The following is a 24,318-nucleotide window of genomic DNA, read 5'->3' on the forward strand; positions in this document are numbered from 1 at the left end:
ATGATGACAGGCCGGCTTCCGCAGGCGTTTGATATGTAGTTTGTGTTTGCAGTGCAGTAGTACCACCTTGGTAGTACTGTAATCTGCGTTTTAACCTTATCGCCTAAAGAAGATGAGCACAACGACCTCGAGACTAAAAAAAATCGTTAATCCCTAACTGGCCTTCACCCCGCCCAAAATCGGGGCTCGTCCTGTATTTTTGCCCAAATAAATTTATCCGCAACTCCATCATGGCTCCCCCCACCTGCACCCATACCTTTTAAACAGGAAACATGCTGGACCACTTTTCTGACGAAAAAAACAAATGCATGGTATAATTAGAACTGCCCCCCCCCCCCCCCCCCCCCCCCCACCTCCAGCTGCCCGTGGCTCATAAATGCTGTAACAATTGAGCAATGCAACCTGCATGCCAACATAGCTTACGAACTCGTGTAAAATCTTGCCTCTGTGCAACATTTACGCGCAAAAAGAAGTGAACAGTCTAGGCTGAGAAGACCATACCTGGGGTCACTAGCAATTAATGCATCCACCTCACTGATAATCACATTGACCATCCTTGCACTTTCAAGATCCGTTAAGTACATACTGCAACATATACACATAAGGCAGGTTTCAACATAAAGTGTTTCTCAAAACCAGAGCTGTCTTTATGCCTGGTCCTACTTGTGCAGCTGAGCTTTGTTTGAGACAGGCAACCATCCCAAGCATGCACAACAGCTTATAGATTTCTTCCTTGCACCTGGACAAAACTAGCGGACCCCTTTGGCAAAATAGACAATTCTGGTGTTTTTTTGGCACCATTTCAAAATGCCGCGCTCAGAGTGAATGAAAGCTATACAGAGCGACTGTGCAAAGCAGTATAGATGCATCACTATTCTGAACAACCGCCTGCATGGTACACTAAAGATACTATAGAGAACTGAGACAACCCTTAAGTGGCAACCCTTAAGTGGGAAGTGTTCCCACTAATGTGTTTTGAAAGCATTAAGTTGTGAGCAACCATTTCGACATGAACTAATGCACACAATGCCTGTGAGAAAATGCAGACAATGAACAACAAAAGTTTATTTCCAATTTTAAAATGGTAGTGCCATTCAGTGCATCCCAACAAGTAACAGCCCCACAAAATGTAAAAGGAACGTGTACAGGCAGTTGAAAAAAAAAACCCAAAAAAATTCGCTGGAAAAGCACAGCTCTCACTAAACAATCTTCGGATCAGCCATCAAGTCTAATGAGAAAGTCTTTTGGGCATCTTACATGATGTCCATCTTGTACATCTTGCATGATTTGTGCAAGACAGGCAATGAAAAACACCACTGCACAGCCTGGGACACAATTCAGTGCAATTCTGGAGCACAGAAAAGAAATTTCTGTGCAGTCAGCCAAACTGGTTCATTGGCAAGCCTGGAAGGACATGCAAGAAATACCAACCAAATGGGTAGCAAGAGAACACAACAATAACATTTTTTTCCATGTACCTGCGTCCTGTTAAATTTTGTCTTCAGTGGAACTTAATGCAGTGCCGCTGCTCAATTCGAATTAATAAAAGTACACTTACATTAATTTCACATTTATTATTCAATCCAGCCTTCCCTCTGACAAACCAGGTTCCAAAATACAGACACGTGTCCATTTCCTTTTCAATGATATAAAAAAAACTTGTTACGAAACTACCACATATTTTAAATAATGTGAACTAAAGAAGATCACTCGTATATAGATTACAAACATAACAAAGCCGCTTTCAGAGGAATATTTCATTAGGCTGTGAGGCTTACATCAAAGGACATAACTAAAAAATTGCGCCCGCTGCTCCCACAGAGAAAAAGTAATATTGTTACAGTGTATATGGCACTAGCACCCTCTCCATGGACCATACAGAGCTGTGGGGCCAACAAGCAGTGTGAGCCAATCAGCAGCTAAATTCGCCAGTGGTGAATTCCAATCTCAGATCCGGAGCAGTCTGATCGCCATGGGACCCCAGGACCAAGATAAATTTTTCTTTAACTATGAAGTTTCTGTGGAAGCTGCATAGCTTTCCTTTGTAGCCGTACGGCTGCGCTTGGGTGGATGCCAATGAGTAATTTTCTCCCTTATTAGCACCTATATACGATGCAGGGCACTCGCCCCACATTTGCGTTTGGAAGACTCGTACACCAGGTGGGGCAAGCCAGAGCATTTCTTGTGCTGGTAACAAAGAATGTATCCAGCGTTCCTTACACCTACGGCACACAGACTTCAGATCGATTTCGATGATTTTGGCGGAGCAGTCCGGACTGCTCCATGGAGCGACCTTTGTTAGGCGACTGCTCCCTATCTACGATTGGAGGGGGCAATCCGCGGTCCAGATCTGACATTAGAATAGAGTCGCTCCAAAAATGAGCAGAAAACGTCACTCCGGAATTGCTCCAACTCTGTGAGTGGAAGTTACCATAGGATGTTTCAGTACAGAAACAGATTGCAACTGGCCAACACTAATGCATCACTGGCTGCACTTTGCCTCTCGAAGTGAATCCTAGCACATGAAGACCAGAGCGACAAGACTTCATGGTGCATACTAGTATTGAACGATCACCCGTGCAGTGCTTGCGCAATTGGCCACCCAATTTTTTTGTGTGGTTTTCTGCAGTTTTATTATATCATAATTATCATCATCAGCCTGACTACACCCACTGCTGGTTAAAGGCCTTTCCCATGTCCCTCCAATTAACCCTGTCCTTTGTCAGCTGCAGCTACTGTATCCCCGCAAACTTCTTAATCTCTTCCATCCACCTAACTTTTTGCCGCCCACTGCTATGTTTGCCTTCGCTTGGAATCCACTCCGTCACCCTTAAGCCACTGAAAGGGGTGTTTGAGCTTGGCTTTAACATGCTTGTATTATGCAAAGTACAGGTCACCGAGCATCCATGCCACGTACGAGACCTCAAAAGCGAGCGGGAAATTTACAATACATTTTTAAAAATTCACGCTTTCGCACCTCGCGGCGACGCACGGTGCCGGGCTTTCGCGCGAAAACCTGACATACGATGTCACGTCGTGCAAGTGACGTCAGCAATAGGGGGCTATCATTGGTTCACAGCCCCAAATTCATTTAGACGTCATGTGCTACCGCGGCCGCGGCCACCTCACACGCGCCGCAGCCAGTGGAAATAGGAGGGGCCAAGTAGATTGGGCCGGCGGAGGAGCGCTGCCGTTTTGGCATGCGAGAGGAGAGGGAAAGGTGCGAAGATGCGAAAGTTCAAATTTTGTTGTCTGCATATAACTCAGCTTCCACAAAACGCATACAATTAATTTTTGTTGGAGGATAATTATGAAGTGGCGTCTTAACATCCCAGACATATCGCAACTTTATTGAGAGCCCTTTTCTGGGTCCCTTCCAGGACCCGCAGTTATATTTTGCAGCAAACAAATTTATGGCTGGCAAAATTGGATATGCAAATGAAACATTTTTGAACTGATTTTTTTTTTCCAGACTCATGATGATAGATATCGATATAATAGGGACTCCTTAATTACTGGTTGTGAGCAGATAGCAGTGCAGCCTAACATCAGAGATCCACAACCCAAACAAATGTGACTGATGTCGCTGCTTGCCTGAAAAAAAACAGCCTGTTTTTAAACCTCTCCGTTAATCCAAGTTTCAGATAATTGAAACTGGGTTTTCAAGCCCAAACTTTGTTGTATAAACAGAAGTCATCTGCACTTTTCACAGGGTTCACATGCGGAAAATGTCTCATAGACTTGCTTGGACCAACAAACATCTTTCACTCTGACTTTAATAAAGAGAGAGTAACAAACAATGTCTCAATGCTTCAGACACCGTAGGAGTGCCAAATGCTAAGGAGGGCGTGAACTCTATGTGCACAACAAGACACAATGTCAGGGCTACGGTCCTGACCTAACCAGGTAAGAGTTCATGCCAAATGATGTTGCCTGTGCATCCGAGTAGTTCGAAAGATAACGACACTGGAAAGGTAATACGTTCCAGCCAGCAACTGACAATCGATGCAAGACTTATCCAGCGACACTGTTGTTCATTACAACACTGCTGCTTTGCTCACAGTGAACCCAGCTAGGGGTTTGCACACCGAGACTTTGCTTCATCCCTGGAGTAATAATAACATAAAAGACGATGACAACAGAAGACTAAAAACTCACGGCAGATAACAGTGTAGCACATGCTTAAATCAATGGCTTCTTTATAACACTGCTGTGAAAGTCACCATAACTCCATTAAAAATTTGCACCGTGATTTTTTTTCTTTCCGAGTCAGAAATACTATAACATTAAGTAAAAAAAAAAAGACGGCAGGAAAATACTGAGCCAGTTTGTTACCACTGACACATAGTGGCACAACAGCTGTTCTTTTTGACTCCACTGCTCTGCATTGTGCGTATGAGTTATTACACCAGCAAAAAAAGGACACCACCAAAACAATAATGTGCCAGTTGTTACTGCTGACACACAGTGCCATAGCGATTCTTCGTCATGACATCACTCCTACGCCGACCATAAACCAGTTAACAATCTGCACCAGATTTTGTTTGAGCGCGAGTTATTATGAAATAAAATACTAAAAAACAGACACCGAAAGAATTATGCACCGGTCAGTACAGCTAACCAACACATAACAAAACACGTCTAGCACAATAGTTGTTCTTTATGACACTGTAACCAAGCTCACAGTATGCCCGGTTAACAGTTAGAACCAGATTTTGCTTGTGCAAATGAGTTATGATGATATGGACCAAACAGACACTTTAATTGCATCTTTTCTTCTCTTAACTGATGCGTTAAACATAAGAATACATGCTTCACCACGTGGTATTTGCCTATGACCACTTAATAATTTATATCTGAATTTCTTCCTGATGCTGTTATCGTTTCGGTTTTATCAACCAGACAACAGCTGTGACGCGTAGTTGGTGTTTAGGTCACGTGATGCATGAAAAAAGCATAACCACTGATATCTAGATTTAAGTCACTACTACACTTACACCAGGCTGCTTCAAGAGCTGGAATGACAACAAACAATGTATCAGCAGCTATACTGCTGTCTTTTCTATGCCTCACAAGACCCAAACACCCAACTACAAGTCACAGCTGCTGTGACTCCACTGCTCTGCGTTGTGCGTATGAGTTATTACACCAGGAAAAAAGGACACCACCAAAACAATAATGTGCCAGTTGCTGCCGCTGTGACTTGTAGTTTATGGTTTATGGGAGTTTAACATCCCTTTAATCCCAGGTGGTCGAAATTTCCGGAGCCCTTCACTGCGGCGTCCCTCATAGCCTAGGCTGATTCGGGACGTTAAACTCCCATAAACCACAAGTCACAGCCATTGTTTGGCTGAATAAACCAAAATAACACCAAGAAAAAATTCAATTATAAAATATTTAGCAGTCGCATGCAAATACGGCAGGGTGATCTCTGTATACTAATGTCTAATGCATCATTTCAAAGAAGAGAACACGCAAGCAAAAATTTGGTGTCTATACTCCTTTAAAAAAAAAAAAAAGGCAACAGAATAATGATCTCACACAGATGACAGCTAATCAGCATGCCATACCGTCTAGACCAAAATTTGTTTACAGGAGCATCTGTGAGCAGAAGCACTGCCTCTCCTGCTGAATGTGGCCTTTGCAGCAGATCGGTGGGCAACCGTGCTGTGAGCTAAGGGCAAGCTCTGCTGTGCCCTTTACTTGGCCCACCACCTCATCTGCTGATGAGGATTGTTGAGAAGGGATTGGGCCCCCTGCGGGTCCCACTGCCGAGCTGGGCAGAGCCTGAAAAAGAACACAGCAAAATGAACAAACAAGCAAACAAGCACAATAATGATAATGGTGACAGGAAAGTAGGCGCCATCTCGTTAAAGCAACTGTTACCGTAAAAGCTCATTAAGGCATGACGCAAGAGGACACCCTTAGACTAGTCCAAGCCTTAATTACACCTCCCGTACCACACCCTCAATAAAAACGTAGAAGCCCAAATCGACACCATAATCAGAGGAGCCTACAAAACAGCGCTAGGCCTCCATACCGCCACTTCAAACGAACGGTTAGATGTCCTCGGCATTCACAACACCTGTCGAGAACTCACGAGGTGGGATCGTCGTCTCTCAGAACAAAAGGCTCCAATCCAAGGCAGCAAGGCAGAGCCATCTTTCACAAGACTAGCACCCCGGGGGACTGGAAAATTTTGGAAGCTTCCCTGCCGTTGAGGAGGCGGTTTGAGATTGGGTTCACTACCAATGAAGCAAGAGTCTGAGTGTATGCTATGACGACATTGAAGTGAAGGCACGTGCTGTCGAGGAGGACTTGCACATCCCGTGCAATGAGTTTGAAGCGTCGAAAAATTGGATCACAACGTTACGTGGAACGCCTGAGCCTAAGGTGATGCACGACCGTAAGCCATGCCAAACGTTGCTCTAGCGCGAAGAAAAACAGCGCGTTTCTGTGCTATGTGCATGACCTGAGGTCTGAACATTCACTCCTGCTTGGTCACATCAGCAACGCCGACCAGCCTGTGGTGTGATTTGACATGCCTAGTAAGAAGACCATGTCGACGAAAGGAGAGTGCCAGGTTAGCCTGCTGACAATGGGAAAACCACACGACCATTTCATGGTCATGTGCTTTGCGGCAGGGGGACACAAGTTACCACCCATTCTTCTGTTCAAGAGAAAAATGATCCCGACAAAGGCAAAGCTTCCACCTGGAGTTATTGTGTGGACGAATGAAAAGGGTTTTTTTAATGACGAAACTGTCCACGAGTGGTTTTGGCTCATGTGTTCCAGGTGTCTGGGTGCATTACTAAAACCCCACAGCATGCTCGTCCTGGGCTCTTTAAGCGACCACATCACCGACCATGTGAAAAAAGTGGTAGTGGACGCTGAATGCGACCTGCTCATCATTCCAACCAGATTGACACCTATTCTTCAGTCGATGGACATGACACTGAACAAGCCATTCAAAGACCACATCAATGTTTTCTATAATGAATGGCTCCAGCAGGAAAACCCGAAGGTACCAACAGGGCGGCTCAAGCGTGCTTCTTTGAGCAAAGTGGCACAATGGGTCAATGATGCCTGGCATGAGCTGCCAACCGACATGCTCTGTGCGCCATTTTCCACATGCGGCATTTTGGCACCTCTTCCAACAACCAGCAGCAGCTGCTCATAAAATGGTGATGACCACGACTGAGTCCTTCTCACAAGAAACGACTAGTAAAAAATTCCTCGTGGCAAATAAATATTTCTTCGCATGACTAGGCAGTTACTAAAAAAACTTATTGGCGAGCTAGGGCCACAGGGTGAGGCAGTGCTGATCTATATTCAGAGTCTTTATTTTACCGAGAGGGGGTTACGAGTTGGGGGTTCAATAAACAACATATGGTATTTTGCATCGTCTAAACATAAGCTACAGAGGAAAAGAGAAAGCAAGAAATACGCGTCTTACACATGGGCAGTATTCCAGGTTATTCCAGTGGTTATTGGTAAGAGTGCACAAACGTTGCAAAAGATGATTAAAAACACTAAATTAATGTTTGACCAAAGCAAAAGCCAACACTTGTAACATTTCGATGCTGCCCGGGATGTATATAATCTTGCCAACAATACTGAGACTGCCCAGCAGGCATCCACAGATGCCAACCACACAGTACTATTACAAGGTTTGAGGCCTCTCCACAAAGCACATGACAAGCGAGGGAGGATGCTGGCAGAGAAGGAAGCATACCCGTAAGAGGCTTGCCGCACTTCAGCCACTCATCTTGGCTAATACGGCTGTCATCATTCTCATCACAAAAGCGCAGAAAGTTGCGCCAGCACTTGCGCAACTTTTTCCTGCCACCGTTCTTGACGAAGCTCGCCCAACCACGACGGAATTGCTTCCACTCTTTCCTCTCCAGCACCTGCACAAGTAAGCGTCTCAGTTAAGGCTGTGCAAATACAGAAAATCAGCGTTGCACCGTAGTTGGCCACAGCTCAGAAAAAGTATGTACTAGACAGTAATATGGCTTAACCAAAATGCAAAATATAGCTACAATTACCTGCCAAAATTACCTGTCAGAAAACAAAACCAGAGATTCGTACAATGAAAGAGTCAAAAAAAAGAACAATCTTTATTCGCTTGGCACCGAAAAAGTACATTATTTTCGTTTGCTGCGGCGGCTGCCTAGCAACGACAACAGTGGCCTCCAGCTAATTTCAGCCACGAGCTGGATTTTCTGCCAATCCGCTCTTCACAGCAAACACCCTCATAACATTTACGGCATGCACAGCTTCTGCCCCTGCTGGGCCCCGAATCGCCCGTGCTTTCATTTCCTATGTCGCCACCCTCGTCACTGCCAGTAGGAAACGCTCAGGCCACAACTGAGCCGACGATGGCGTCACATGTCTGGTGAATTTTCTACTGTGTTGTTAACGGGTTAATGCCAATATATATGCAAAATTGGTCATTCTCTACATTCACAGATCGCTGGGAGTCTCGCGCCACTCCTGGTGCAGTGGTGGAGGGGTGAACTCAGAATTGCGCGCTCCTTTCCCTAAAGCTATTTTTTCCGCTGCTATGCTGCTACATGAGACTCCCTTTATGTGCTCAAGTTGCACTGTACAATGTGTGTTGCAAAAGAAATCTAGATGGATTAAAATTTTTGCAATGCATGATCAGTATTCCGCAAATTTTTGGTACTTTGCTCCTCTTGAAACTATGTTTCTCTATTTTTATGATGCCAAATTACCTCACGTGTGTTTGCTTTTAAACTTAATCAGAGCCACAAAGCCGAGCAAAAATGAAAGGAAGTTAGTAAGGACTACGAATGCAGGCGCTCAAAGTACACAAGTGCACAGATGCCCTGGAGAATTGCTGCTTTGAACAATGCAGGCTGCTGTACCTGGTTGTGGTTGATGTCCAACGTAGAGAACTTCCAGCGCAATACATCGTCCCCAGCAGTGTGTGGCCCAGATGGGCTGCAAGAAGAGCATTTATTCATTCACAGCGCCTCAGCCCTTGTCATTACAATTTATGCAGGACGGAACATCGTAAAAAAAGAAAAGACTGTAGTTGTGGCAACGCAAATTAAAACTTACAGGTTGTAATGCGGAATCAACCAAGCCGGTACAAAATCGCAAAAGCAAAATTTACTGACCATCTCCTTCAGCCTCAAAAAGCCTGCGGCATGAAAAATATGAAGGCAGTGCACACGTTTCAAAGGTTTAGTAAAAATTGGGTACTGTTCAGTTTTGATAACAAGGAATGCAGTGTTTATGTGCTTCTAGACTATGTGTCCTCCATTAACTTCCAGCTTCAAGGCAAGTAGATGCGAGCGTATGCACATCTAAACACTGAGAAGGCAAAAATGAGAGCTACTAATGCAAGAGGGGTGTGCTCAAGTAGATGGCCAAACGAGCTGCAAGGTGGGCCACAGGCTTTGAAAGCTTTAAATCTGGTCTGGTAATCTCCAGCCAAGCCACGCATTCACGCTTTGAGTGGAGAAGGAAACCGCACCACATCCCCCTACCTGGAACTAGCCTGCTGTTGCTCCTTCTCAAAGCTGTGCACAAGCGCTGCCAGGAAGAGCTGTTTCTTCCGGAAGGGGCAGCCTGCACAGAGCAAGCTTCCTCTTCACTGCTCCGCACAACACGTCGAGAAAGCAGAGAACGCCGCAACAACCGCACAATCCTAAAGAACACATATAGCTGGCCACATCAACAACACTATGTATTCAGACTGGAAAACAGCGATAAAACGTGCCAACACAAAGGGGGAAGCACAGGACTGTTAATACCATGCGACACAAATTTTCACTTCTCTAGATTAAAAATTTTGACAAACTTTGAGGGTGCTGTTTTTTTTTTTCCTTTCCTTTTCGCAGTGACAGGTGAGCCCGTTTTACCGTGGTTTAACCCAGTGCCCACAGCACTGAACCCCAGTATCATACACACATCCTCCACATTTAATCCTGGTGTTAGTTGCATTCGGCTCAGATGTCAACTGTCAGGAAAATGAAATCTGAAATTTCACACAGGTGCCCCCTCACACAGCTGATCAGTTTGTGAACTCGAAAACGTTTGGCGTCAATGCTTTCTGAGAGCTGTGTGGCACACTTGGTTCTCGTACGTGACATGAGCTCCCCCATTGGCACATGATATTGCAAAATTCTGAATTGCACTGTGTGGATGCCCTGCTCTTCACTAAGTAGGGAAGCCAGGGGGGAAAAGCAGCGGAACAGAGTGATTTGAGGTATTGCTCTGCTAGCTACCTACCAGGAAGCTCACCTCCTCGCCACTTGCTGGCTAAACACTGTTTGTTCACTACCATTACCTGCTTAGAGCAGTTAGTCGGTTAAGTAGGTTAATCAGCTGCATATAGGAAACTGACAAGAAACCTTGCACAGGCGTCACAAAGAAAGTATATGTTCTGGCTACTGCCACAATTGAGTAGCAGTTCCATCGCTGTCATTACCACGCAGACCATGTGATTCCCTGTCCTCGCAACATCCCAATGGTAACATGTCAACCTAGTTCTTGGTAGTAATTACATCCAATGCAAAATACAAGTTTTTTGAGGTTGAAAGCACTTGATCCCGGCTATTTCATTTAACTTGAGTTACTCTTTTAACGACGATAGCAATTTCTTCTACAAGTACAGCTCCAAGTACTATAATCTGCATGTTAATCACTGAAAAAAGTCAGTAATTGATTCATCTAAAATAATATTCGCCAAAAAAAATACGAAACTTGCGTTTTCTAATAAAAACTGAAAAAAGTCCACCGAATTTTCAAAAGATAAAAACCGAATAGTCCAACCCATAGAAGTATATCAGGCAACAGGTGATACCTAAAAATTACGAAGGTCATCTATGTATGTGGGGTAATAATGCAGCCTTAGCTCCGAATTCCAGAACTCCACGAAGATGTGAATAAAACAGAACGAATTCTTAGCAACAGCTTAAACCTCTGCCCAACATATACAGGACAGCATACAGCAGTCAGAATTCCACAAGTGCCATGCTTGTAAAAGGTACCTTCCTGGTTTATTTACGATCAATCAAGGAAAAAAAAGACCATAATAGCATCAAAAACTGAAAAACAAACACACTGATAAACTGCAGGTGCATGCAATAGTAGTGCATGTTTAACTGCATTTGATACAAAAAAGAATATAAACCAAATATCAGATTGTGGTCAGGGACACAACAGTTGGTCAACAGAATTGAATAAAGAATTAAAACTCGACTGAAGTTAAGTAGTACACTAAGCTAAATCAACAGTTTTTTCCCAAGCCAGAACTACAGTTGAGTTATGAGGCATGCTGTAGTAGATGGAAAGCCCCCAATTCTGACCACTTAGCTTTTTTTAACTATGCACCAAATCTCAAACGCCACAAAGTCCTCAAAATCAATTGAAGATAAGTTCTAGGCAATAAATACCGAGAGCAAGCCAATCCCAGTGCAGTTTTTGCATTCCACCGGGATTATTCAATCTGCGAGGGATGCCTCATACTAATTTCACACACATTTGCAGCCCACCAATATGATCATGTGCAGGAACTTTATATTCTTCTTTATAAACTAGTACAATGCACTCAAACATACTTGATATAAAGAAAAAACCAGCATGCACTAAACAATCATCATGAGTTCATTCAGTTTTAAAACTGTCACAACCAGCCTGACTGGTTCAGGCTAAATGCCTGCCACTGATCTGACTTTCAGTCACAATTTAGTTAGTTAGTTATATTGATTTTAATGGCGCAAAAGCAACTATGGCTATGATGCGCCAAACACAAGGTTAGGTTCTTGTTAAATGTTACACTTTTTATACCTAGAGTTTGTTTAAAACATTGGCTTCATTAAGAAACTTAAAAATGCTTGAAAGATCAACCAGTGCTTGATCACCTAAAAGCAACTTGGGGTGTAATGGGATGTATTCATTGTAGAGTGTTGTAAAATATTTTTTTCTTAGTTGTTCCAGTTTTCTACATGAAATTAAAATGTGGTTTACAGTGAGTACAGCGCCGCACATTTCGCAAAGAGGTTTGTCTTGTTTTGTCAGTAAAAAGTTGTGTGTAAGGTGTGTGTGCCCAATGCGTAGCCGACATAAAATAACTTCGGTAAAACGTTCTTGATGTCTACATGATTTCCATTCTCCTAAAACGGGTTTTATAGAATGCAGTTTGTTGTTTGCTTGTTCTTCCCATGCAGCCTGCCACTTAATTCTGAGTTTACTGTGCACTAATTTCAAAAAATCCCTGTGTGGTATGTTATCTTGTTTTATTTGATCAATTCGAGCTTGTGCTGCGCATGCATCTGCTCTCTCATTACCTACAATTCCAACATGGCTGGGCACCCAGCAGAATACAATGTTATGATTTTGTTTTTTTATTTTAATTATGTTATGTATGATGTTTCCTATAATGGGTTCAGCGGCGTTTCTACAGTGCAGCGCTTTGAGCATACTCAGTGAATCGGTGTAAATGACGCTATTTTTAATGTTTTCTTTTACTATTTGGTCTACGGCTACAAAGACTGCATAACTCTCAGCAGTAAAAACCGATGCATACTGTGGCAGTCGTATCATTTTTTCATTTTTGTCTTGAATTACTGCACATCCAACATGACTTTCTGTTTTTGACCCATCAGTGTAGAATTCAGTGAAGGTGTCATATTTTTCTTGCAGTTCAAAGAATTCTTGTAGTATGAGCTGATGTGGCATTTCCTTTTTATGTAAGTGTGTCAGTGTGAAGTCGCACACTGAAGGCAGGTTGTACCATGGTGGTAAATTTTCATATTTTTGTGCAATATTCGGCAGGGCGTCCAGTACTCCTAACTCTTCACATTTATCTTCAAAGCGCATTATTAGTGGCCGGATGGATTGTGGTTTATTGTTAAATAATCTTTTGGATGGGCACTTGGTAACAATGGGATAGCAGAGATGTTTAGGGAGAGAGCGGGTTTTTAGGATGTACGTGCATGTTAGTGCGACTCTTCTATCCTCTAGTGTGGGCTCATTAGCTTCAACGTAAAGACTCTTTACCGGGGATGTTCTATAAGCTCCAGTTGATAGGCGCAAACCAAGATTATGAACAGGGTCCAGTCGTTTCAAGTAGGATGCTCTTGCCGAACCATATACCACACACCCGTAGTCTAGCTTGGAGCGCACCAAAGAGCGATATATTTGCAATAGGCATGCTCTATCGGACCCCCACCGTTTTCGCGAGAGTACCTTTAATACATTGAGGGCTTGGGATGCTTTCTTTTTCAGGTTGTTAATGTGTGACAGAAATGTCAGTTTCTTGTCAAAAGTGACGCCTAAAAATTTATGTTCCTGTTTGACTAGCAGTGTGGTTTGATTCAAGCACAGATTGGGATCGACCTGTAGGCCTCGTCGTAATGAGAATAAAACAGCTACTGTTTTTTGAGGGGAGAACTTGAATCCATTTTTCTCTGCCCAAGCAGCCAGTTTATTGAGTGTGATTTGTATTTGTCTCTCGCAGGACAGTATGTTGGAAGAAGTGTATGCTATCTGTATGTCGTCTACATAAACTGAATACATTACGGACTTAGGTATTACTTTGGCCAAAGAATTCATTTTTACTATAAAGAGTGTCGTACTTAAAATGCATCCCTGGGGTACGCCGTTCTCTTGGGTGAATGTCGTTGATAGAGTTGCTCCCAGACGGACTCTGAATGTGCGGTTAGTCAGGAAATCGTTCAAGCAGTTCAGCATCCTGCCGCGGATCCCTAGGTCTGCTAGGTCATGGAGGATGCCGAACTTCCACGCGGTATCATATGCCTTCTCCAAATCGAAGAAGACACCGATACAGTGCTGTTTGTGGATGAACGCCTCTCGGATGGTGTTTTCTAGGCGGACAAGGTGATCAGTGGTCGAGCATGCTTTCTTAAATCCACATTGATGTAAATCTAAGAGTCGGCGAGATGCAAGTGTGAAGGTCAGTCTAGTGTTTACTATGCTTTCGAAAGATTTAGCGATGCAGCTGGTGAGGGCTATCGGTCTGTAATTGTTAGGACTTGTTGGTTGTTTTCCGGGTTTCAGAAAAGGTACTATTATTGCTTTCTTCCACTCCTCAGGTATATTTCCAGTTGTCCATATTTTGTTAAAGAATTTCAACAATGCCTGCACGGCAGCCTCAGAGAGATGGGCAAGCATTGCGTAATGCACATTATCTGGGCCTGGTGCTGTCTTTTTACCAGAAGATAATGCCCTAATCAATTCCTGGAGTGTGATGGGTTGATTGTAGTCCTCGTGCATACCTGTTGCAAATGGAAGTTTTTGTTTTTCTGCTATTGCTTTGTACTTCTGGAACGTGTTTGTGTAATTGGAGGAACTGGAAACTTCAGCAAAATGCTCACCTAGTATGTTGGCCTGTTCTTCTAATGATGTTTGTGTCCCGGGTGTAGTCAATAGAGGAAGTGTGAAAGGGGTATGGTCCCTACTGAATCTTCGAACTTTTTCCCACATTTTTTTTGAGGTTATTGAGCTGTTTATAGAGGACACATATTTCTGCCACGAGGATTTCTCGGCATTTCTCCGAACGAATCGCGCTCTGGCCTTGGCCCTCTTAAAGGCAATCAAGTTCTCCGCTGTGGGATACCGACGCAGAGAGCCCCAAGCTTTATTTTGTTGTTTTTTTGCCAATGTGCATTCTTGTGTCCACCATACTTTATGTTTTTTGTGTACGAGTCCTGTTGTTTGTGGTATGGCTAGTGTAGCGGCCGATATTATGCATGTAGTAAATTTTCCATTAATTTCGTCTATGCTGAGATCTTCACAAAATTCTTTTTCTAGTGTGGCACTTGCTGTAAAAAGTGTCCAGTCGGCGAGGTGAAGTTTCCAGCGCCGTGGTCTTGTGGGGATGACTGCAGTAGACGATGAGAGGCTGATGATAATAGGTAGGTGATCACTTCCCAGGGGGTCATTTAAAACATCCCATTTAAAATCTGTAAAAAGCGATGGTGATGCGAAAGCTAAATCGAGAAAGCTCATTTTTGCCGAGCTTGGGCAACAATAAGTTGCTTTTCCTGTATTTAAAAGACAGATGTTATTTGAGAGGATAAAATCTTCGATTGTTTGCCCCCTAGAGTCGCAGCGCTCGCTTCCCCAAAAAGGGGAGTGAGCGTTAAAATCCCCAACTACCAGATATGGCTCTGGAAGTTCATCTATCAATTCTTCTAGATCATGGACTGTTAGTGTAAAATGTGGAGGAATGTATACGGAACAGATTGTTAGTGTTTTATAGCTGACGATGCTGACTGTAACCGCCTCAAGTTTTGTATTGAGCTTGATTTCTCGAGCAGGGACGCCGCTTTGGACGACAATTGCGACGTCTCCTGAGAGTCGATTTGCCTGCTCGCGATCGCGTCTAAAAGTTTGATAATGTTTCAGGATATGCACATGTTGTGGACCAAGATTGGTCTCCTGAAGACATAAAACTATGGGTAACATTGACCCTAAAATATGTGTTATGTCACTATAATTCCGCATAAGTCCTCTACAATTCCATTGAATTAAAAAAGCCATGCTTGTGTTTTTAAAAGAAAATGAAAGGAGATTTACTTATGAGGTGGGCCCGTTATGAGGGGCCTGTCTTTTTTTCGCTCAAGAGGGCTGTTCCGCCGCTGTAATGGAGGCGGAGTGGGTGTTGTATCCATCACCTCAACAGAGGTGCTGGAGGACCGCGCAGTCGCGGTTGTGTTAGTTTCAGGCCTCTCCCGACGGGGGGAGGTCCTGCGGGATGCCGACCCATGGACCGGCGGTCCCTGCTTTGGCAGTGACAGGGCAGCTTTCGCTGACCCTGCCTGGGGCGTGGATGGCCCTGCCATAGGCTCGGTGGGAGCGGCCTTGGCAGGTGCCGGAGTGCTGTGCGGTGCTACGCCCCTGCGCACCACATCAGCAAAGTTTTGTTTTGCTGTGAAGGAGAATGTGTTTGTAAGCGCAAAACGCCTTCTCGCTTCTTTAAAAGAAATGTTTTCTTTGGTGTTTATGGTGATAATTTCTTTTTCTTTCTTCCAGGACGGACACGCCCTGGAGTATGCAGCATGTTCTCCTTCACAGTTTGCACAGCACAGGGCTGCGTCACATACATCAGACTGGTGATCGTTAGAGGCACATTTTGCGCAAGTTTTACGACCGCGGCAGCTCTGTGAGCCGTGGCCGAACCTTTGGCAGTTGAAACACCTGCGAGGGTTTGGTATGTATGGTCGTACATTGATTTTCAAATATCCCACGTCGATTGTGTCGGGCAGGGTGCTGGTGTTGAACGTCAGGATCATGTGTTTTGTGTCTATTTCCTTGTTGTCCTTCCGGATTTTGATTCGGTGGACATCTATGACGTCTTGGTCGATGAGCCCTTCGAGCATTTCTTTTTCAGTTATGTGAAGAAAATCATTTTCCGATATTACGCCTCGGACAGTGTTTAGTGAGCGATGAGGAGTCACGGAGACCGGGATTTCCCCTATGGACGTTAGGTTGGAGAGCTTAGAATGTTGGACATTGTCACACAGTTCGAGCAATAAGTCGCCGCTGGCCATTTTTGACAGCTTATAGCCAATGCCTAGGGTTTCAGTCAAGCACTTTGACACAAGGAAGGGGGATATTATTCTTGCCTGTTTATCTTGTTGTTCACTGTGGATCACATGATATTTGGGGAAAGTTACTTTTCTTTTTTGAAAGAAGTTGTCTGCCTCGTTCCGCCCTCTTTTGAGAGAGCGATCAGGTTTTGAAAGTTGGGGAGCCATAAAAAAAATTTGTTTTTCGGTCATGGTGCCAGCCACCCACCACGGAGTCCAACAAGGGGACGGGACAGGAACTTGATAGCAAGTCCTGCCCACGCCAGCTGTACACCTCAACTATAACCAAATATGACGCAACTCAGGGTAGTTGGTCACACAAGGTTAGCCCTCGCCGCCAGGAAAAAAGGAAAAACCAAGAAGCGAGTAGGATATAGGAGAGTTGTGAGACAGAGATAGGAAAGTTAAAGATGAAGAGGAGGATAGGAAAAGGCGACTGCCGATTCCCCCCGGTCGGGTCAGGCCGGAGGTGCCGTCTGCAGGAAGCTGGGGCCAAAGTGGTGTGTTGCTTCCGCCAAGGGGCCTTAAGGGTCCAAACGCTCGGCATCGGCTCAACCACCAGGATCCCCTTTTCCCCGGACACGGCGATGCCACGCACGGCGAGGCGCGGGTGCTCGGGTCCGTGGTGATGCACAGTTCACCATCATCCCCTTGCGGAGATGTCCCTGCGGATGCTCGGGAACCCGCGGTGTCGCCACTCACCGTCGCGACGCCTGCAAGCTGCAGGCGCCCCCCTGCGGGGTTTTCAGTCACAATTTACTTGTATGTCAGCACTGAATGATGGTTTAAAGTTGCCCTCATATGACAGCAGCCACGAGATGTGTACAAATTTTGAATCAAACAGAAACTTACATGTGCATTTTTATGCTCCGGTTTCATATTACAACTTCATTACCCATGCTTACCTTTCTGTTGCCCTTCACATAACCTAACCGCCAGAATGCAAAGTGGTGCAGGGCCTTCAGCGCAAAATAAACCGAAAGCAATGAAGGCAGTCTCTTGCCTTTAAAAGTGTCACCAAGGAGCTGTGCACAGTCAGGTCGAGCTGTGGACGTCGTTCCGCGCAGGGGTCGCCCTGTCTTCACACTCACGCACCAGCACAGACCCCCAAGGCACTGCGCTGGCATGAAGCTCCGCCCGTCTGGCTGGCACTCGGGCACATACAGCCGTGGAGCATCGCGCTGGGCCTCTTGCGCCTGCTTCCGCGCAACACTGCAGTCTTCCCCAGTGCCTAGGGGCCAAGAACCACCTGCAGTAGCACGAAAGGGTATTTAATGACAATGTGCTTGTTTATCTCTCCACCATGAGTGAGCGTAAGCATGAAATGCTTTGCAGCCAGTAGTTTTTTTGCTGTTGCCCAGCCAAACGTAGTAGCTGCAGTGCCCACTGTTCGATGGCTACAATCCCAAATTACAAAGCAAATGGAAGGAAATGAGACTGCCTTCAATCAGTGTGAGCATAACCTGCCAAACACAAAGGGCACAATAAAAACAAATAAAAGAGTGTGGGGGCAGAGGTGAGTGTATGTCCTTGTACGAGGCACTTATCCCTGAGCAAACGACACACTGAATATCAGTGAAGGAAAACTGGGCATCACTACTTACAGATAAACTTTCGCATTAAAGCCATATAAACCTTGTTACCAAGAAACAAAAGCGCACAAGTAAGGGATATAATGTGCATAAATGAAACTGCTCCCAACTTTGAATTGCGCACTTGTGGATGCATTCGCCTTTTCTCACTTCAAGCTAGTTTTTGTTTATATCCGTTGCTGCGAAAATTAGGTTCTCAGTGAAATTATGAGCCTGAATGCTTAAGCGAGGATGTGGCTTAGGTGTGGTGGACGATGCTCAAGCAAAGGGGTTTTCACTCATTTTTTTCAGCTAATCGCTTTGGTGCTTACTCAGAAATCTCAGTGAAAATTAATGGGGTGAACAAAAACGATACTTCAAGTCCCAGAAAGAGAACGCTCATTTTTTGTCGAGGCGAAGGCTTCCGGTGTAAAATGTGTTCCTTGCCGGCTCTCCTTTTTCTTACTCGTCTTAATTTTGCATTCCTGAACAAAGTGTCATTTATTGTTATCATCCTTTTACCACTCACTGATCGTAACATAGGCACTGCAGAGCCTCAGCGTGGATTGCTCTGCCCCGCTCTGCTTTGGGCAAACATACTTTTAATCACAAATATAAGTATCAAGAATACATTTACACAGAAAGTATGGCTTTAAAGACAAGTTGAAGCTACTATGAACATAGCAATGAACTGTGTATGTATTTACTGCAACAAGCCAGTAAACCCATGATGTAAATTATCAGTGCGCTAATCTTTATGTGTGTGTGTGTGGGCAAGGGGAACGGTGTGCAAATATCAAATATTTTTGAATATGAATAATACGAAGAAATGCCTTCGACCAGTATAAAAAACAAATGTTAAAAAATTATGGCTACACTTAATTATCATTATGCAGTGACATTTCATTAGCTGTAGGCCTTCCTACTTGAAGAGCTAAGGTTGCCAACTTCTCCACAAGTGGAGAGGGCAATTTCCCTCTCTCCACTTTACCACATGCCAACTGTGGTGGTTGACAGGCAGTTGGCAGATGCTGCACACACACTAAGCCGGCAGACACCGGACACTATTTTTCCACAGTGGGGCTTCTCGAGCCAACACATTAATAAATAGGCAAACATTGTTGTCCTAATTATTTTCAAACCAATGTATGGTCTTTGTGACCGAAATAAACAAAACTATATTGGCTCAGCACAACACACTAAAAAAGAAACATGACTTGCAAAGAAATGCATTAGACAGCTCGATTAGACAGCTTGACAGTATGAAACTTTAATGCGGTTATGCAAAATTAGTAACAGAGAAATTCATACAGACACTCTTAGCATCAACCCGGTGCCAATGAGAAGGCCAAAGACCCAAATCCAAACATAGATTAAACATTTTATTCGTGTAAAACTAAAAAACAATCATGCCATAATTTTGATGAATGAAAACAAACTAGTGAACCCTGCTTACATGAACTCACTACAAAGAGCTCTCACCCCTGTGCTTCTGTATGAGTTAACTTTCTGACAGGCCGGACTATTCCACGCTAGTCCGGTCTACTTTATAAGCTGAGCATTACTGTTACTCTGTTGCTGCAAAGCAGTAGTTTAGCAATAACTATGATGCGAAGCCAGTCTAAGCAATTGTGGAGCTGTGTTTCACAACAAAATGTTAAAGTACCATTTCAATGAAAAGAAGCAAGGGCAAGGTCAATGGCAAAAAATATGCTTCGATGGACATGGATCTTTGCTTAGTATTCTATATGAGGATGTCATCATGTGCCCTGTATACCGGGTGTCCCAGCTAACTAGAGCCAAGGGTTAAAAAATCACTTATTAGAGGCAGGTGAGCGAAACCAGTTGCATATTGGTGACAGCCATCTTGCGCACCACAGGCAATTTTTTGTATCGCAATTAATTAATAGATTAATTATTTTATTAAAACATTAAGTTGGGCTAGTTGGTAACGGCTTAAAGGAATCATATCCTTAACGGTAAGAAACAGACACAACACCAAGCTACACACACACAGGACACACTAGCGGGTGTCCTGTGTGTGTGTAGCTTATTGTTGTGTCTGTTTCTTACCGCTAAGAATATGATTCCTTTAATTATTTTAATTATCAAAATGAATAAATATTCACTTTAGGCAACAAATTGTATTTGAAAAGTAGTAGAGCACCTTCAGAAACCCCCATTCCACCATTTACCATAAGGATACACTCACGTCTGTCTTTTTTTCCCGGCTGCAAAGAAAGCCCACGAAATACAAAATAAACCAAGTGACTAACGCACTTGCGTGCCAAGATCATGCTGCTCTCAAGCGTGGTTTGAGCAAACGAACTCATCTGCAGACTTGACGGCCCCGCAGCAGCGGCAGGCCGATATGTTGGCGGCGGCAACTCGCACCGTCATGTGAGCCACTGGCTGACTCAAGACAAGAAACCACCGCCAACATATCGGTCTGCCGCTGCTTCGGGGACGTCGAGTAAAGGCAGCAAGCGATTTCGTTTGCTCAAACCACGCTTGAGAGCAGCACGATCGTGGCACGCAAGTGCGTCAGTCAGGTGGTTTATCTTGCATTTCGTGGGCCTTCTTTGGAGCTGGGAAAAAAAGGCACACACGAGGATTTCCTTATGGTAAATGGTGGAATGGGGGTTTCGGAAGGTGCTCGACAACTCTTCAAATGCAATTTGTCGTCTAAAGTCAATATTTATTAATGTAGATAATTAAACTTAATTAAATTACTAATTGTTTGTGAAACAAAAACATGGCTTTGGTGTGCAAGATGGCTGTCACCAATATGCAACTGGTTTCACTCACCTGCCTCTAATAAGTGATTTTTTAACCCTTGACTCTAGTTAGCTGGGACACCCGGTATATGATGCCTTGATCACCAAAGTCCATGTTACAGTGCCCGCATCATTCATGACACAGTCTCCAATTTTCTCCGAGGCACCCACTTGGTTCCTGCGTCTCCTGGCTGTCCTCGTCCTCGGGTGGAGTGAGTTCTGGCCCCGGTCGCAGAGCCCCCGCCAGGACGGCCGCCGCATCCACACTGCCCGGCTCTGAGTTCAACGACATGAACACGCGCAGGGAAACCACTGCGTTCCCCTCACATGCCGCGCAGGCACCCACATGCACCACCACAGACTGCCATGCAGGGCCGGATCATAGGAAAGGGTGGAGGGAGAAACCCCTCATGGGGGCGGCCTCTGCATGCCTAGACATCTCGAGAGAGTAGAGACAGTGAAATGTCAATTTCATTCTAATGCAATAACATTCATGGACAACACAATGTGGAAGAGGCGACCCTGCGTGCACAGCTTACATGCAGAAAATATGGACACCAAGCAGAACACAAAAACACGGGCAGCACTTAAGAGCACAGAGGTCATTCAAATCCTCTCACATAAAACAATTTTTCTGTAATAAGGAGCTGCACAATTTTCTAGTGAAAGCTCCATTTCGATGGGTAAAACCCGAACAAGATCTTGCAATGTTCGTGAGTGTGTGCCGAATGAAATTAATACTAAATACAAATAAATGAAATAAATAAACGTGACTGGGAGTCGAACCCGCGGCAGCCCAAACAGATCAGCTTCGCTGGCCACTGCGCGAGAGCACTACGCTATCGCCGCAGCCGAACGCGCCTCGTGTTAAACTGCAACACACCCTCACGCTGTGCATTGCACGTCGTCTTCATCAACTAATACTACTTTCAAACTAATATTCATGCATTGAGCTATTTGGCAGTAGTAAGAGAGATGTATGCTGCATGCGCTGGTCAACTAATACTGCTATCAAACTAATATTCATGCATTGAGCTATGTGGCAGTAGTGAGAGAGATGTATGCTGCATGCGTTGGCACGGACAACACTGTGGCAGAAACGCGGCACTAGAGCAATATCCATTGGCGTTGACAACACTGCTATAGAAATGCAGCACTGGAACATACGCTGCGGCGTGCATTGGGCAAATTGCGATTGACGATGAAAAAGTTGAAGACGTGCATAACTGATTCCTTGGGTCAGTGGACACCTCAACCACGCTTTCAGGTACGTGGCAGTGGTGTCCACCTGCAAAAAACTGCTTTTGCACAATATTTTGTGCTTAGCAATGCTAAACCACTGGCCAATTTTTTCTCTTTTTTTTTTTGCAGATATTCGTATAAAAGCATTTATTATGAACATTAATGTAGAATATACTACCAAGATATTGATTAGTCAAATTCTCCTACCAAGTACAGTCAACAGCAACATGGCATCCAGTAAGGAATGCACAAATAACACATTTTCAACCTTTCATGATGCACTGCCTCGCTGCTTTGTCTGGTAATAGCATAGACTATGCCTCAGTCGCTCTCATCTCACGCCACAATTTTGGAGAGCTAGCAGCCTTCTATCTTAATAAAGCTGAACCTCTTACATTACTTAGTGATGTGAGGATTTTGCAACAAAAAACAAAAATGTATGAGCCATAATTTGGAGAGCAAAGGTAATGTAGAGAGATTTCTAGGGCTTCTTTCAGCGGCTGTCCAATTAACACATCAAATTTTCTTCTTACCTTTGAACACATGTTATAACATTACACTCAGCAGCAGACCTATAGCTGTAGAAATGGTAAAACCGTGTTATGTTTAAAAAAAAATATGAAAAAAAATGTATTATCCAGGAAAACTTATGATTCAAACCGCCTGAATTTCAGAAATGGAACTGTTTAATGAAGTACGAAGGCATTTACTGACAATTTCACTTCATAAAAATGTTGATTAGCATTTCTTGGCACAAGGTCTGAACAGCTCCTTATCGAGTGATCGCAGAATTCAGTCCGCACTTGCGCTGTTTTAAGTGCGGCCTGAACTTCGCAATGCACCTGGTCCCTGGGCAGCAATGACGAAATTAGCAGAAATAATCGCAATTTTTCAAACGCTTCACCCACTTGCAGCTAAGCAATGCAGGGAAGCCACTGCGGCAGCTGATTGTCATCACAGTGTTCGTGTTTTTTGTGCTGCATTTTCCAGACCCGACTAGCTTGTATGTGAGCACATTGTTGTAATTCTCAAATGCTTGGACCCATAGTGCTAGGCTCTGCGAAGAAGCCGTTTCATTTCTCCTCTTCATGTGAAGTACCCGCAGTAATGGGCTGCTCGTAAATTTGCACGTTTTTTGTAGTTCAAAAGCGCTACTTCACAGGGTGAAACCCAACCACGAATCTCGTGGCGTCCCTGACGTTGAGGGTGCTGGGATAAAATTAATATTGCAGCGACTGGGTTTCGAACTCGTGGCAGCGCTAACAGATCAGCTTTGCTGGACAATGCACGAGAGCACTATGCTATACACACAGCCAATCATGCCTCGTGTTAAACTGCTACACACTCTCGCGCTGTGCATTGCACATCGTTGTCTTCACTGCTTCGCCCCCTTGCTCCGAAGCACAGCAGAGAAGCCACCATGGCGGGCAGCTGCCGCTGCTTTCCAGTTCATGTCGTGTGCCCCCAAATTCAACCCACTTGTATATTTACACATGTGCGGTAAGCCTCTAAATGTATTTTACAACTACAATTTGAGAAATTTAGATATAGCATCCGGGAAAGGCGTTATCCGGGAACGTATTAACCAGGAGAAAAATAGTGTTAACTCTACGGGACACTTCTAACGCCCGTGAGTTTGGGCATATGAACCAGGAAGGCATCGACGAGATTATACTGTGAACTAGTTTTTTCCGCTATCACGGTTAGGAGTGCGCGATATGTACCCGACAGATTCCCCACAGTTTGTTCCTGGAACACTTACATGCGAGAACGTCATGAAATTCATTTTTTACACAACTTGTATGCTCCCCCCAAATTAACAAAAAACACTAACAAAAAATTACAACAAAAGATATAATGCAAGTATTCACAAAGCTGAAAATCTAGGCTGCCACACAGCTCGGCACAAGGTGAGAAAGGAGGACTGCCACCATTACAGCCTCCACAGAAACCATAAGCAGGCATAGACCACAACCTTGGGACCCTTGTATGCATAAGTATTTGTTTGTAAATTTTTCATAAATTAAACTAAGTGAATTAACCCTTTGAGGGGCACAATTCTTCAAAAATAAGTGCTAAAACGAATCACTCAAAAACGAATAAAAAACATTTATGAAAGAAAAATCTGCGCTTGGTGGA

The 24,318-nt window shown here is 44.2% G+C and overlaps 1 protein-coding gene across 2 annotated transcripts in view; it reads right to left on the reverse strand.

Moving 5' to 3' along the window:
• Window positions 1-1,050: 1,050 nt before the first annotated feature.
• magu (SPARC related modular calcium binding-like protein magu) overlaps window positions 1,051-24,318 on the reverse strand; it is a 30,014-nt gene continuing 6,746 nt past the window's right edge. The window contains exons 5-10 of one of the 2 annotated variants that reach the window (XM_077666449.1): window positions 21,109-21,213; window positions 17,593-17,838; window positions 9,519-9,600; window positions 8,892-8,967; window positions 7,736-7,910; window positions 1,051-5,787 (exon numbers count right to left, since the gene is read on the reverse strand). In XM_077666449.1, coding sequence (XP_077522575.1) covers window positions 5,717-5,787; window positions 7,736-7,910; window positions 8,892-8,967; window positions 9,519-9,600; window positions 17,593-17,838; window positions 21,109-21,213 — 755 coding nt within the window. In that variant the 3' untranslated portion in view covers window positions 1,051-5,716. Of the gene's footprint in view, window positions 5,788-7,735; window positions 7,911-8,891; window positions 8,968-9,518; window positions 9,601-17,592; window positions 17,839-21,108; window positions 21,250-24,318 lie in introns of both variants that reach the window. The other variant, XM_077666448.1, reaches the window with a different exon arrangement.

The sequence above is a fragment of the Amblyomma americanum genome, chromosome 5 (genome assembly GCF_052857255.1).
Source record: "Amblyomma americanum isolate KBUSLIRL-KWMA chromosome 5, ASM5285725v1, whole genome shotgun sequence".
Lineage (NCBI taxonomy): Eukaryota > Metazoa > Arthropoda > Arachnida > Ixodida > Ixodidae > Amblyomma > Amblyomma americanum.